The sequence below is a fragment of the Trachinotus anak genome, unplaced genomic scaffold, assembly GCF_046630095.1.
Source record: "Trachinotus anak isolate AG129_WGS33_773 ecotype Australia unplaced genomic scaffold, CSIRO_AGI_Tana_v1 ptg000007l, whole genome shotgun sequence".
Classification (NCBI taxonomy): Eukaryota; Metazoa; Chordata; class Actinopteri; order Carangiformes; family Carangidae; genus Trachinotus; species Trachinotus anak.
In genome coordinates this window covers 17,853,708-17,868,635 of record NW_027273858.1, presented here as the reverse complement: position 1 = coordinate 17,868,635, position 14,928 = coordinate 17,853,708, and the positions used below count along the sequence as shown (strand labels likewise).

General features: G+C 42.0%; 1 protein-coding gene across 2 annotated transcripts in view; it reads right to left on the bottom strand.

Moving 5' to 3' along the window:
* Positions 1-819: 819 nt before the first annotated feature.
* Positions 820-14,928, bottom strand: part of LOC139623153 (striatin-like) — a 28,201-nt gene continuing 14,092 nt past the window's right edge. The window contains exons 3-17 of one of the 2 annotated variants that reach the window (XM_071481148.1): positions 13,792-13,865; positions 11,323-11,401; positions 10,325-10,489; positions 9,021-9,156; positions 8,759-8,927; positions 7,758-7,868; positions 6,295-6,432; positions 6,052-6,188; positions 5,233-5,408; positions 4,571-4,618; positions 4,352-4,473; positions 4,091-4,258; positions 3,858-3,998; positions 3,054-3,242; positions 820-2,407 (exon numbers count right to left, since the gene is read on the bottom strand). In XM_071481148.1, coding sequence (XP_071337249.1) covers positions 2,238-2,407; positions 3,054-3,242; positions 3,858-3,998; positions 4,091-4,258; positions 4,352-4,473; positions 4,571-4,618; positions 5,233-5,408; positions 6,052-6,188; positions 6,295-6,432; positions 7,758-7,868; positions 8,759-8,927; positions 9,021-9,156; positions 10,325-10,489; positions 11,323-11,401; positions 13,792-13,865 — 2,023 coding nt within the window. In that variant the 3' untranslated portion in view covers positions 820-2,237. The remainder of the gene's footprint in view (positions 2,408-3,053; positions 3,243-3,857; positions 3,999-4,090; positions 4,259-4,351; positions 4,474-4,570; positions 4,619-5,232; positions 5,409-6,051; positions 6,189-6,294; positions 6,433-7,757; positions 7,869-8,758; positions 8,928-9,020; positions 9,157-10,324; positions 10,490-11,322; positions 11,402-13,791; positions 13,866-14,928) is intronic. The other variant, XM_071481149.1, reaches the window with a different exon arrangement.

The window sequence follows — 14,928 nt, the reverse complement described above, 5'->3', positions numbered from 1 at the left end:
TTTGTTGATCCTGTTGCCGCAATTCGTGTCAAAATCAGTTGAATTTGAACACAGAGACATGATACACACATTTCTTATATCATTATATTATGTCCTTTGCGAATAATCATCTCTAGTAACAAAGGTTATCTTCACTAGCCACTAATGTAGTGCATTGTTTGTATATCTTTGAGCAAACTGCAAACAGGAGGTGCTTATAGCTAATTCAGATACCTTTGCTGACAATTTCAGTGCTAAAATGTGAACAAATATAGGCCAAACTAGAATTACCGCCTCGTGGTATGGCTCTACCAACCAGCCAAGCTACAGGAAATGTGGTCACAATCTCCCCTTCCTGAGTTACAGCACTGAATAATGTTCAAAAGTGTTTGCAAAACATTATGATGTCACAGTGAAGTTGACCTTTGACCTTTTGGACATAAAATGTCATCATCATTTTGTCTTATTAAACATTTGTGTTAAATTGCGTCAGTTATGAAAAATGTGTTTTGTGAGGGCAGTGACCTTGACCTTTGACTACCAAAATCTTATCAGTTCATCCAAGTGTTCAAGTGAATATTTGTGCAAAATTTGAGGAAGTCCCCTCAAGGCGGTCTTGAGGTATCACACTGGAAGAGGTCAAAGTGCTCCTGACCTTTTGACCTTTGACCACCAAAATCTGATCAGTTCATCCTTGTGTGCAGCTGTGAGGCATTACTATGATATTGTGTTCACGAGAACGGGATGGATGTACTGAATCTATGACTGATGATCACATTTGTTTTCTGCTAGTTGCAAACAGCTTTCACAACTGTCAAATGACCAACCTCAGAGCCCAAGTAATATTTTACAGCAGGTTTTATTTTGAACATACTTTCATATACAAACCAGTGACTGAGAAAATGGCTCATGTGAAGCTGTACTCTACATGTACAACATCTTGATTGATTTGTTTTTTCACCCAGGATCGCTTCCTCCTCACACAGTTTACAATAAACTGGAATCTGCAGGACATTTCTCTACCCTCTGTGTTGGATGCTTAACTCATCGTTTCAAACAGTCCTACAGTACTGCACTAATTTCCTGCTAAACACTGGACTACTGTAAATATCTGGACATGGTACATCACACTGTAGTCAAGCATGTCCACACAATTGGGGAAAACTACATACAGTACAAGCCATTCAATTCAAACAAGAGCAAACTGGCCAAAATCAATTAGTTATTCCTAACATGGACATCTAGAACCAAGTCTGAATTGCAATTATATAACCAAGATGGTTTACTTTGGACACATATGTTTGTAATCTTACTTCTGAAGTGTACAATTACTTGAATCTAACAAACAGGCATTATAGTTAATGGTCTGTATCTACCAGCTTTGCCTTGATATGCACAAAATTGATTCCCCAACCACACTTATGAAAAAGGAGCACTCAAACTCACGCTGCACAGTAATTTTTAAGACTGAATATATATTTTGTTTATTATAAGCATTTGTAATTTTACATCCAATGTTAAAATTGACAACATTGTGACAACCAGCTCCATTTCTCCGCTGTCCCCTCCCTCCCTGTTCCCCAAAACAAGCTTGTTAAAATAACAATTTCAAGACCTTTTAAAGCAAAGGCACATTTGTCAATACATGTTTTAAAAAGGAAAATAAAGGCAGGCCAGCAAGCAGAGTCAGTCTGGGAAGCAGAGAAGAAGAAGTGAGAGGCTTCCACGACAGCTCCAGGAAGCCTTCGGTACCCCACGTTTCTGGAACAACACAACACAAAACCTGACTTGGAGTAAATGGCCTGCACCTTGGTTTGTCTGAGAGGGAAGGTCGAGGCCCCGAGGGACTTGGGGTGAGCGTGAAGTCACAGGGGCAGAAGACCGGCTTGAAACCTTATTTCTCCACTCCACACTCTTTAACACTTGTCCTGAGCCTCCTAGCTACGGAGGTTAAGTTTTAGTCTGTCTGCGGGGGGCGCTGTAGCCAGTCACACCCAGGCCTGCCTGGATGGTAGATGGGGGACTAGAGAACAGTTCTCCTCCTGACTGGCCTCCCTGCCGACCCTTTCTATGGAGAGTCATGTCCTGTTTGAGGCTAGCGGCTACATAGTCTGCCAGTCCGTCAGGAAACCAGTGGGCTGTGTGAGGTGGGACTGGACCCATGCCTGAAGGCCCTTCCCCTGCTGTGTCTCTATTGGTCCCTGATCATGGGAGGCTGAGTCAGAGAGCGGGGCTGCAGGGACAGACGCAGCTCCGCGTCATACAAACACCTTGGCGAGAGCATCTGCGCCAGCGCTGGCGATGTAGCATTTAGATGGATGAAACGCCACATCGTGGATCGACTCCTCAAACTTCTTTCTGTGAGCTGTGAACTCCTGGATGCAGGTTTTACTCTCCAGGTTCCACAGACGGATAGAGCAGTCATGACCTGTGGAGCAGATGAATAGTTATAAATGGTAAAAGGGGAATCGCAATTCTGGGATTTAACTTTGCTACATGGTGTCTGGAAAACCCTTACTGACACTTGAACCTTGACAAGTGAGATGTTATGGATTGGTTTTACTCTGATTTTACGTGTAAAAGAATGGTAGCTTGTAGTATTCAGGAGAACAGTGCCCAGTTGGATGTAAAAACTGGTATGTAAGATTAAGAGCTCTGGCACACTGGGTGCTATGCCTGTGCATGGTGGCTGCGGAACGTCTTGTTTTTCATTTCGGCGCCCACGTTAGCGAGTTAGAGCGTCTCACACATCACGGCTGTCGTCTTGCAGCAAAAATAGACAGAGAAAAGAACTGTTGGCAGTCATTTTGACATCATACCAGCAGTATTACACAAAACTGACACCTTCCACTGTAGTCTAGGCTGACTGAATATGACACAGTAATAAAAAAAATATAAATAATCATTTAATCATTATAGCAGCTGCATGTAGAGACAGTGGCACTTTAGTGACATTCTCTGTCAAAAATAATAATCAGAAATTAATTTATAATGAAGAGCAGCAACGCACACAACATGCATCCAGTGTGCCCCTGGTGTAAGTTGTGGACATCTATCAATGAAGAGGTACTTACTGCCTGACATGAGATAAAGACCGTTGGGATCTACAGCTAAGCTGGTGACAGCATCCAGGTGAGCCACCATGGAGTGAATCAGCTTCCCACTGTTGTTGTCAAAGAACTTGATGTGTCTGTCCTCCTGCGCTGTGATGGTGATGGGAAGAGTCGGGTGGCTGAGGACCTTATTGATCTGACAGGGAGTGCCTGATGAAAAACAGACAGCGGGAAAGGAGACTTAAGGCACGTAGAGTCAACTACAAGGAATCATTATCAACAAATATCTCATCTGTGGACATATTCAATTCTATGTGTGAATGTCAGGCTTGTTTGCTTTGAGTCAACACCTCACCCAAGTCAGAGTGCTTTCTGGTAAACAATGGACAGATAAACTAAGCATTATTATGACATGCAGCATTACGTCTTAAACTGAACTGTACTGCATGCGTGACCTAACTTGGAATTTGTAAATCAAATCTCCAAACAGACATAAAAATAAGAAAAACACTGGTGGTTGTGGATGAGAGCATCTGTCAGCTAATGATTTACTTTCTTCCCCACAGCTGCCACCAGATGTTACTCTAAAGTCTTATTCTGAGGAGACCTAACTGACTCCACTTCAACATTGTGACTGAATTCAACAAGTGTTGAATGTGTTTTATGATTGTTAGCCTGGAAATTAAAGGAGAGTTTCACTGATCAGAGGTCTGAATGCTGCTTTCTCTGTTCAATCAGCACTTCAGTGGGCCTGTAAAAAAGAAACTACGTCTGGCGTCTCATCACCAGAAGCATTAAGTTCAACCCAGTCTGCTCTAAACCTACCTGGCTCTAAGTTGGACTCCAGATTGAGAACCAGCTGGCGGGTCTCCATGTTGAAGAGGCCAATCTGCCCGTTTGTGAAGGATGTGACCAGGTGGGCTGGTTCACTGCACACCAGGTCTACAGAGGAGGGAACTCCGAGTTCTGATGCAGAGAAAAACAGAGAAATTCATGCTCCACGAATCATTTAACATTTAGAAGAATGAAAAATCACAATACATGAATCAAGTCAGTACTTTTGTTTTCGTTGAACACTGCAAGGGCGGGGGACGTGGTGTTGGCATCCCACAGTCTCACAGTCCCGTCTGCAGAGCAGGACAGGAGGCGCTGGTGTGCACTGCTGTACACCAAACCCCAAACTGAGTCAGTGTGTCCACTCAGCGCTCCACGCAGCACTGAGGGGTCTGTCACAGAAAACACAAGACAAGCAAAGTCAGCTGGCACGGTTCGATTTGAAAATCCTAAGATCTTGACAAAACATGACGTTAAATTGTTACCGTAGGAGTCGTAGGGGTCGATGTTGGGATTGGGGGTGTTCCAGCACTGAATAGTTCCGTCAACCCCTCCACTGAAACACTGCTCCCCTGTACTGCTCATCACCACACTCAGTACAGCCCCCCTGTGGTTTAAATAGTGATGAATTACCAAAACTTCTCGCCTATTAAACCAACAGCAAAACAGAAGAAAATGTTTTTGCATATGTGCAGTGTTTTTACCTGTGGGCCCTGAAAGTGTAGATCGGTTCCACATCTAATGATGTACTCCTGTGGGCAAACAGTGTGTTTATTAATCTAACATCCAAAACTAAAGTGCAGAGCTTAATTCTTGTGGATCAAAGATAAGATTTGAGATAACTGGGATTTTACTGTATAAAGCTATAAATGGATGGACAATTTGTTGCTGAGCCACTGATGCATTAGTTGCTGTTTTATTGTTATATTCACAATACCCTTGACTTTAAGATGACATCAGGCTCTAAAAATAGACCTGTCACGACAGATGGTGAGTGGGCTACAGAGTTGTGACGTGACGTAATGAGTTTTCTCAGTTCTTTGTCACTTGGGTTTCCTGTAGCTGCATCGTGAGCGCAGCAACAAAATGAGCTATAAAACTGATGGAGCTGTAATCAAATGACAAAGCTTTTCTTTCTAATGAAGCTCAATATACACTACACACACTACACACACTGCACTGCTGTCTGAGTATTAGTGTCTCTCACAGAGAAGATGATGGAGGATTGGACAGCTGGTCGATACAATAGTAAATCTGAAATTGTTCTTGCTTCTTATGAAAAACAGTAGAAATCAATAAGAAATCAGGAATAGTATCTTTTGAAAACATTCTTGGAGGTGTTCACTGAGTGTGAAGATATTCTTACTTTTTGGCAGGAGCGGTCTTTTGCAGGTTCCACATCTTAAGCGTGTGGTCCTCTGAAGCAGTGACCAGGACAGGCTCCACAGGGTGGAAGACCAGAGCACGAATCCCATCGAAATGGCTCCGCAGAGTAAATTTGGGGTTCCATGTTTTTCTCATGGCATCCTTATTGTTGCCAATCTGGGAAGAGGGCATTTCATCAGAGCTCAGCATCCAGCTTCAGTAGCATTACTACATGTAATCAGTAGTTGTGAACTGAGCCACAGCACAATTTTCAGCTTAATTCTGACTTAGACACCATGTTTTGTACTTAGCTCCCAGTGTTTCTTTTACCTATTAGTAAAACAGCAAAACATAGATTTACAGATTTAAAAAAAAAAGTGGGAAAAGTGAGATAAAAAAAACCCAAAGGTTTATATTTCGTTAATATTTACGTAACTTTTCTTTATTGCCATTTCCTCATTAATGCTAATTCTTTGTTTGTTTTTTATCCTTTAACCACTTTTTCTGTAAAAACCTGCCATTACACTAAAATAAACCTAGTTTAAAAAAGCATGCTACAACCTACTCAGGTGTATATTTATAGCCATGTGACTTTGACATTACTGTTGTTAATATGATGTCAGAAAATAACTGATATCCTCCAGTGCTACACTTTCAAAGCAGCTTCCTGTGACAAGACTATAAAAATAGCTGTTTGAGACACAAATGGCAAGTTTCCAGCATGTGATGTGACTGTGGTAAAATTGTTGTGGATTAGAGGAGGAAGGTGGGAGAAATTATCTCATGCCTTTTAAAATATGTTCAGCCTTTTCCTACTCACATCGTATGCTAGGCTGTCAGCCTCGTTGGCCACGGTGAGTCCAGCCAGCTCCCCAAGGCCCAGCTCGCTCTCCATGGCCTCATCTGTGCCCATGATGAAAGACTTCCCTGAGGTGGGCGGGAAGGTCAGCGCCTCAACTGGGGACAGAACAAGTACGTAAATAACTAGATACACAACCACTGTTGACAGTCCAACAAAGAGTTAACGTGACTGCTTCAATCTGCTGTATTTTTGCTCAGGCACCTTCATCTGGTCTGTTCCCATCGTGTTCGCGGACCACGTTGGGTCGGGATTGGGGGGTGGATGGAGGCTGCATGTGTGAGAGGTCCTCTGCATCTCTCAGGTTAGCCAGCATGTCCTGCAGCTTGGACCGGTTTGGCCCTGTTTAAGTCAGGTCAACAGTGTTACCAAACAGACATACAGTGATGGAGAGCGGAGAGAAAAAAAGAGGCAAGAAGCATGAAAAGAATTAAATAATTTATTAACTGAGAACGAGCTGAAAAAGAGAAAACAATGCATGTGGACGGTAAGCAGCACTGAAAGAGAAGAAAGTAAATTAATAAATTATAGTGTGTAAAAGAAAAGAAAATGAAGGGAGGTCAGCAGCAGAGTCCTTGTTAGATGAGTTCTAGAGGCAGAAAAGGTGTTGAGGCACATTTATCTCTTAGTGTGGGCGATGGAGTTATTTAACATCTCGAGCTGGACTTTGTGAGGTCTAAGCCCAGGGAGAACATTTACTTAGTGAACTGTGGATGTTTATCTTTTAACTGCAATCAATTTAACATGTGGGCCCTTAGAATAAAGCCGTAACCCTGGTACAAAGAGATACAGTACATGAAAGGCACAACTGCCTGAAAAAAGCCCCAGACAGGTCTCCTGATGATCTCCTCCACACACCCACAAAAGTGATAAACCACCAATCCAGCAGCAAGAACAAAAATAGATTAAACCAAAGGAGGAAGAGTAAGAGAGGTGTAAAAAGAAGAAAGTGAAATGAACTGACTAGATCACAGTAATATAAAAAAAAAACAGCAGTAATGCAGAGCATGGGCCTCATAAATGTAGAATCTAAGAGCTCTCAGCCACTGAATGAGACTGAAGTGGGCTGTTATTCTGAGAGCAGTAGTATTCAGCTGAGTCACTTCACTGAGTCACTGAAAAAAATTTTAATCGCTATCAATTTACAACTGCAGAAAAATACTTATTACTCTAGTATCAACATGGCTGACAGATGAGGATGGAGATGGTAACAATTATCTTTTTATGACTGGAGAAGATACTGATGTAGAAAACAGATGACTCTGTGATCAGAGCTCGCCCAGATGGGACACAGATGGATGAGTCCTCACGACTAACTTTCACATTAATCTTTTGACAGTGTGGACAAGATGAAGTGAATATAAATTAAAACATTTATAATGACAGAAAAACATGCATCAAGCGTTATAGTTTGTTCGGTGAGGACGATAATGGTGACAGATTTTGTCTGTGCAGTACACTGGAGTAGTGGAAAACAGGAAACACTGAGTATGAGATGACAGACAAGAGGACAGAGGCATAATAAGGAGGAGCAAGAGAAGGAGATGAGAAAAACAGTGAAGATGTTTTTTTTAAATTTTTTTATTTGAGGCCTTTTGGCTGAAAGTCAGGCTCTAGAGAGAGGAGGAGTAGGAGGGAGGGAGGCAGCAGCGCCTGACAGGACTTACTCTTCACCCCCTTTTTCCCCTTGCGCTCCTTTCTGTACTGCTCCTTGAGTTTGGTTATCAGGCCCGGGTCCACGTCCCAGGCCTCAGAAATGGGACCTTGCTCGTCCTTCTCTACACAGGGGGAACAAAACCAGACCGAGACGCTGTTGAGGAACTGCCCTGGTTAAGGCCTGAGTGGCCTGGCAGGGTGGAGACCTCTCTCAGACTCCTGCTCTCCTAGGGGGTTTGAGAAACCTCCAGGAGAGCTATAGGCTTCTATCACCACGTCAGTGATATTAGACTCTTTATTATTGGGAGCAGCATCCAGAGCCATCTCATTTAATGTCTGTGGGATTTCTTTTCTATTGGAATAAGTGAGAGTGGTGGGAGGGAAGTTAATACCATGTGGGTAGTTCTTTCATTTGAACATTTGGATTCTGAGGCATGAAAAATCCAATAAAATCCTCACCATGAAATCTTTGTGATCGTCAAATTGTTGTAAACACATGACTCAAACCCTCAAACCCACGTTCAAATACAAAGACAAACCGCAGCATGACATTAAACCCATTTTTGTTCTGGTTTTACTCTAAGAGACTCAAAGGGAATCAGGCTGATTTGACGACACAGGAGTGGAAGAGACATTGTGGTCACAGGCTGGCTATGGGAACACACAGTGGAAGAGATCACAAACTATGGGTTAAACAGAGAAACTCCAAACATCATGATTTATGACCACAGCATGACATATGAATGACAAGTACTCTATGAAGAGTCACCAAACTATGAGAAGTCAAATTCAGAAAAACAGGAAAATTATAGGATTACAGCATAAAATCATTAGCAAGCTTATCAGTGTCTCTGACTCTTACATATTGTATTTGTAAATTAAAAAACAGGACAGAAACAGAAATAAACAAACATTTGGATACTGTAGGTGCTATAACTGTAACTGTAGTGTCTAGATAGAAATGTTCATCCCATTCCACGTCTGCACTTCATACCGTTAATCTGTGACTCACCCCAGTCTGTGCCATCCCCTGTGCCTCTGGACTCTGGCGAAGTGTCCATCTCGTCAGGGCTGGACAGGAAGTCAAAGCCCTTCAGTGCCTCCTCTGTGTCAGGGTCCTCAGTGGTGTCCATACTGGCCGGTGATGGTGATGATGATGATGGCGTCTTCTTTCTCAAGATCTGGGGGAAAATATCAAGGGCCATTGTTGATAGTACAGGGACAACTGCTGGTGAGAAGTGGGCACAGAAGGTGAGGGGAGACTGTGTTCTTACTGTCCTAGACTCCACATGAGTCCTGTCCTTCCCTTCACTATCATCTTCCTCATCTTCATCACTGAACTCAGCAGCAGCATTCTCGATGAACTTGAAGGCCTCCAGGACAGCGCTGGAGTCAGAGAGCTCAGCTTTCCTGTTGAGGAACAACGACAAATGCATTGATGTGCAGTTGCACAAACAATGTGTGACTGCTGTTGCATTGCTTATGTTTTCAAGTTTTCAGACGCAGTCTTTTTCTTTCCACTTTCGCATCAGGATATTATGTTCCAGCATCAATTAAAAAAAACAAACAAAACAAAAAACGTGGTATCTGGACTAATTCATGCCACCATGCTTAAATGCAACACACGTAATAAAGGTTAGTGTGTGTGTGTGTGTGTGTGTGTGTGTGTGTGTGTGTGTGTGTGTGTGTGTGTGTGTGTGTGTTTGTGTATTGTCAATCACAGTGGTGGTCTGATTGGACTGGTATACATATCCACCAAAGGCTGATTTAGAGCTTTAGCAACCACAGACAGGCTGCAACACAAGTATGACGACCCACATTTACAAAGCAACCAATCAGAATGTAACATTAGATAACACATAACACTTTTGAGAGCTAACTTGCTGCACTGGTAAAACATTGTTACCTCAAACCTCTCATACTATCTCCAGCTTTTTGATGCATATCCTGTAAGTGCAGGCAATTCTGTCAAAGCTTGTAGTTTGTTTTGTTACACGAACAGACAGGTTTTTTTTTTTTAATTAAAGGAAAACCTGAAAAATTAGTGGAGAAACAGGAGGACAATGCCCCCATCAATAGGTTGAATGGTTTGATGGGTATGAAAATGAACTGCATCATATGCTATGGCCTTCACAGTCACCAGCTCTCAACCTAGTTGAACACCTAAAGGTGATTTTGGACCGAAGTGTTGCACAGAGTTCTCCACCACCATCGACACACCAAATGAGGGAATATCTTTTGGAAGAATGGTGTTCATCGCACCAGTAGAGTTCAGAGAATGGTAAAATTAATGCCAAGACACATTGAAGCTGTTCTGGCACCACATGGTGATCCAAAACCTTATTAAGACACTCAATCTTGGTTCTGTAACACTTCTGTAGACTTCTGTGAGAGCAGCACAGATGCATCACAAGAGCTGATGAGATGTCTGATGTATCGTAATGATTCATCAGGAATTCATCACATAATCTGATACGCCTCAAAACTAATATGTTACAGTCTGTCACAGACTGTAACTTTGACATTTTACACATCTATAGGCACACTAAGAAGAGCACCCTTAGAAGAGTGTACTCACCCTCTGGTGCCCATGCCTTTTGTGTCTGTCCCATTGACCAAAGGCTCAGTACTGGTCCGTTCACCTGTCCGCGCACCTCCATCACCGGCTAGTCCTAGCAGTGCTCGGACCCGCTGTGACTTCACATCTAAGATGGTGTCTGTGTAGCCCACTTCCTGCAGGTACCTGGAACAGGGAAAATGAACTCAAACCTGGTTCTATTTGGTTTAATCCAAAATTTCAAGTGTAATTTGCGCTGTGAAATGTGGAGAAAAAGTGCAGAGGCATTGTACACGAGTTTAATAACGCTGCAACGGACAATTCAATTACTGCATTACATTTACTGTCAAGACTTCAATAGAATCAAAGATGAGGAATAGTCAATTACTTGTTACTGTGAATTGTGTTATGTCCTCTGGCAGTGGTCTAGTTAACAGTATCAGCTCTGCTGAGGCAAGATGAGCTACTCATCAAATATTACACCTACCCTGTAGGGATGCTAGAAGAAGCTCTAGCAAATTGAGTGAGTGACTGACTGAACGGGAGGGGTTTCTTAGCACATCATCGATCTGTCCCCTGACACGCGATCAAGAATAAACTGGCTGCCTCATCAGTCGGCATGTTGGGGCAGATGATGTGTGAAGCTGTCTGATGGTGTCTGGGATAAAGACGGGAGCCTCGTTTATTTACACAGACTGACTGGAGAGTAGGATGATATGATTACCAAACTTTCCTGAGCCTGCTGGGTACACCAGAAAACAAGAACAAAGAAAAAGCACAGAGCAGGTAATGACTGCTACTGTCCATGTGAGGGAGCTCTTTCCCACAGCTTTTTGGGTCATAGCACCACTCACAATTCACAAAACCTGTTAGTCTGACACAAGTGACAAAGCTACTGCAGAAAAACATAACCAGGAGCCAGTCAACATCCTGGTAATTCAATCCAGTTCTTTTTAGTGCAGCAGTTTTGTTTTCTGGGTTGAAGACTGTCACACAAGGATAAAAACATGTCCACTTACTGTCTGAGGAGCTGACGGCCTTGTTTCCAGGACAGCTGATTGTTGAGTGACCCAGAAGTCTCATTCTCGTTGGCCTCATCTGGAGGAGAAGAGAAGGACACAAATCAGGGCTCCACAGACAGCACAGCCTCTGACATTATTTCCACTGTGTAAACACCACCAGAACATTCCTGCATTACAGCATCCTGGCAACGCCACACACCAGCGCTTAGTTGCTACCAGTAAGTCAACAGTGGATTAGAGTTAAATAGAGGAGGATATGGGCTCTTTAAATTGTGACAGTGACATTTTTGCAACAGCTGTGACCATGAGTACTAATAGTATATTCGCTCCAGTCACCTTTTACTGTAGTTATTAGTTGGACTTGGAGCTGAGTTATTACTTGTCAACATGTGAAGCCTCATTCCAAGAATGTACATCCCAATGGATAATTATTGTCCCAATGAAACTGTGTACATAACAGCACTAGCAGTAGAAACAAAGAAGAGATCCAAAACTCATTTGCAATGGCTTGTTGTTGATGCTAAAACTAGACATCTGATGTTTAATGATGCGCTCAGACACCTTCAAAATGGCTGGATTCTGCTGTGACCGTGTCCCATGACATACTAGAAAGAGCAAGGACGTGAGTCTGTGCCTGCAGCATCCAGAACAACACGCACTCTTTATGACTGTCTACTGCTCTGACAAAACAAACAATGATGGGATTCAAAGCTCACTTTGATATCCAACGTCAGCACCTCGCTCGCGATTCAGCTGGGAATTTTGCATGGGGCAGAGAGACGTGTTAATAAGATTTAGATAGAGTGAGAGTGTCTGTGTGTGTGTGTGTGTGTGTGTGTGTGTGTGTGTGTGTGTGTGTGTGTGTGTGTGTTGAGGGGTTAATTTGGCGGGGCAAAGAGACGAGGGTGCCTCAAAAAGTGGGTCATGCCTAATTCAGAAGGGTGAGGAGCGGGCAGGTGCGCCACCATAGGAGCAACACCTCCCACTCCTCGTCTCCCCCTCTTCCATCGCCTCCACCTAACACCTCTCCCCCTCACCTCCCCTCATTCATCAACACTTCAAGGGCTCGGGTGCTTTGAACAGCCTTCATGAATAGAGATGAGGAGAGAGGAGAGGAAATATCGCAATCTGACTTAATGATGGCAGAGGACTTGAACATGAGAGGCCAATTAAAGTACGATAACATAACCAGAAACATGGAGTGCGCTCATAAAACCAGGGACTGTAATGGAAAGGGTGAAAACTAAAAAGTGAGAGCAACAGTTTACATCTTTAAGATTTGAGTGGACAAAGTAGTTTAAGCTGCATTTAAGATGATTTGTGCATTTCTCTTACTTACCTCTAGTGGTATTTAGCCATGCAGAGAGTTTCTGATAAAACAATCTCACCACAACATCCATTTGTTTGCTGTTCTGGAGATTTTCAACTGCATCACATGATCCACATCAGCAGGTAATGTTGTCATTGAATTGCAGATGTTCAAATTTCCTAATTTCTCAGCTCTTAAGGAACTCTCATCCATGTTGGCTTTTAAGGACATAGGCGTTTTTTTCACTGGGAGCTTTCAGAGCATGAGTCTGATTGTTCAGAAAGGGATTTCGTCTGTAGAGCTTTACAAACCCAATTAACTGTTGGGTCTGTAAATTGTCAGAACATGAATGGTGAAATTCTGTTCCTATATAATTCCTATATATCGCCAAAACCCAAAAGAGATTCAGTTTACAACCAAAAACATAAACAGCAAATTCTCACAGTTTCAGCTCTAATTACATTTAAAGAAAAAAAAGCAATAATTTATCCCTCCTGTATCGACAGCTTTGTTTGGAATTACTTTCTACAAAATAGATAGTGTTTTTAAAAAGTGCTGACAGCTCTGTAGGATTATACACTGCTTCTGGAAACAGTTCTCTTGAATTTTCTTAAATTCAATTCACCTCTATTGTATTTGGGCGGAGAAAGAAATATCCATAGTAAATATACCAAATAAAACCATAACTATCTACATGGCTGCATGGATAGATACCACTAAAAGCATCATCAGTAATTAAAGTGAAAAGTATCACTGTGCCATACTTTTGTTACAAACTGAATCTCCTTCTGGTCATTGACTGATGGCTGTAAAAGTGTCTTTGAGTAATTTGTTCCACTCTATGACTGTGCCATACTTTTCTCTCTCACATTTACTGTCACGAAAGCTCGACTATTTTAAAGCAATTTGATCATGTTTATTATTCGCCGACTCTTGAAGTAGTTCAATATATGTACAGTGTATCCATAACAACCATGGAATTCCTTCAGCACTAAGGAAAGGACAGTGTGAAGAAATCTATTGAAGCAAACAAGATTCAACATGAATGCAGCCTTCACATACGCAACAGTCCTGTCACTCGAGGTATGTGAACTCAACAATCACAGTGATTTAGTATGAAGAGGTGGAGTTGGCTTTTTGAGCCTCCATAGACTTACCAGAGTCATAGCTCGGAGGCTTCATGTCGCCTTGATTTAGCTCTGTCCCATATTTTAACTTGTGGTACTTTGCTCTGGAAGTAAAGAAAAAAAAATGGACACCAACAAATAAGCAAAGAAGGCTAATTGAAAAGGTCCCAAAAGAAGCTATTTAAAAGACTCATTATGTGCAGCATCTGCTTAAGCATTGAAAGTCATCCGTACTGCAACTTGCTCTACTTCTACTGTAGGGTTGAAATCTACATCACAACATTAAAAAGAATGTTTTTTAGATAGCGGTATGTATCATTTTATAAAACAGAGCTGCATTAGCAATCATTTTCACAACCTATTATTGTTCCAATCTCAAGTTGACATTACTCATTAAAATTGATTGTTTTGTCTGATATTCAGATATTAAATTTACTGTCATTGAAGACAAAAAAAAAAAAAAAGACAGAAAACAAATATTCACATTTAAGCCGCTGGAACCGGCACAGAAAATGGTTAATTTTCTGTTAACTGACCAATCATTGTAGCTGTAGTAGCAAATGTATGAAAATACATCACATATAAGATCATCAAATTGATGTTCATGCAATAAACTTTTATCATCAGAGTCTTCACACATGTAAAAAAAAAAAAATTTCAATTACTTAATTTATTAGTTTGTGATTACAGTTTGCTTTGCAATATCAATTCAGACAAGAAATGTGAAATTACACATAGTCACAAGACAAGACAATTCATTGGCCATAAGAAGACTGATGGAAAATGACACACAACATACAGCAAACAGTGATGTGTGGCTTTCATCAGCGTCAGTCTTTGCAATACTGAGATGCTGTTTCTTCCAATGGCTGCGCACAGATCCATGTCGGTGATTAAGCGTCAATACAGCACAAGGAGAGCTTACACACCTTCCTCACACCACAGCCTTCACCACACTACTCCCCTTGTGATCCAGAGGAAGCAACCCCCGTCAAAATCAAAATCATTTTAAATTGGGTACATCCTACATACAGAAAGCCATTTCTGATATTGCTTTCAGATACCCTCGGAGACATGACCTGTTGCTTAGCAACTGGGGAAAGTGGTAGTAATTCTGGGTTAAGTGTGGCTTCTAAGGCAGAGTCTGCGGTGACCTCAGCGGAGAAA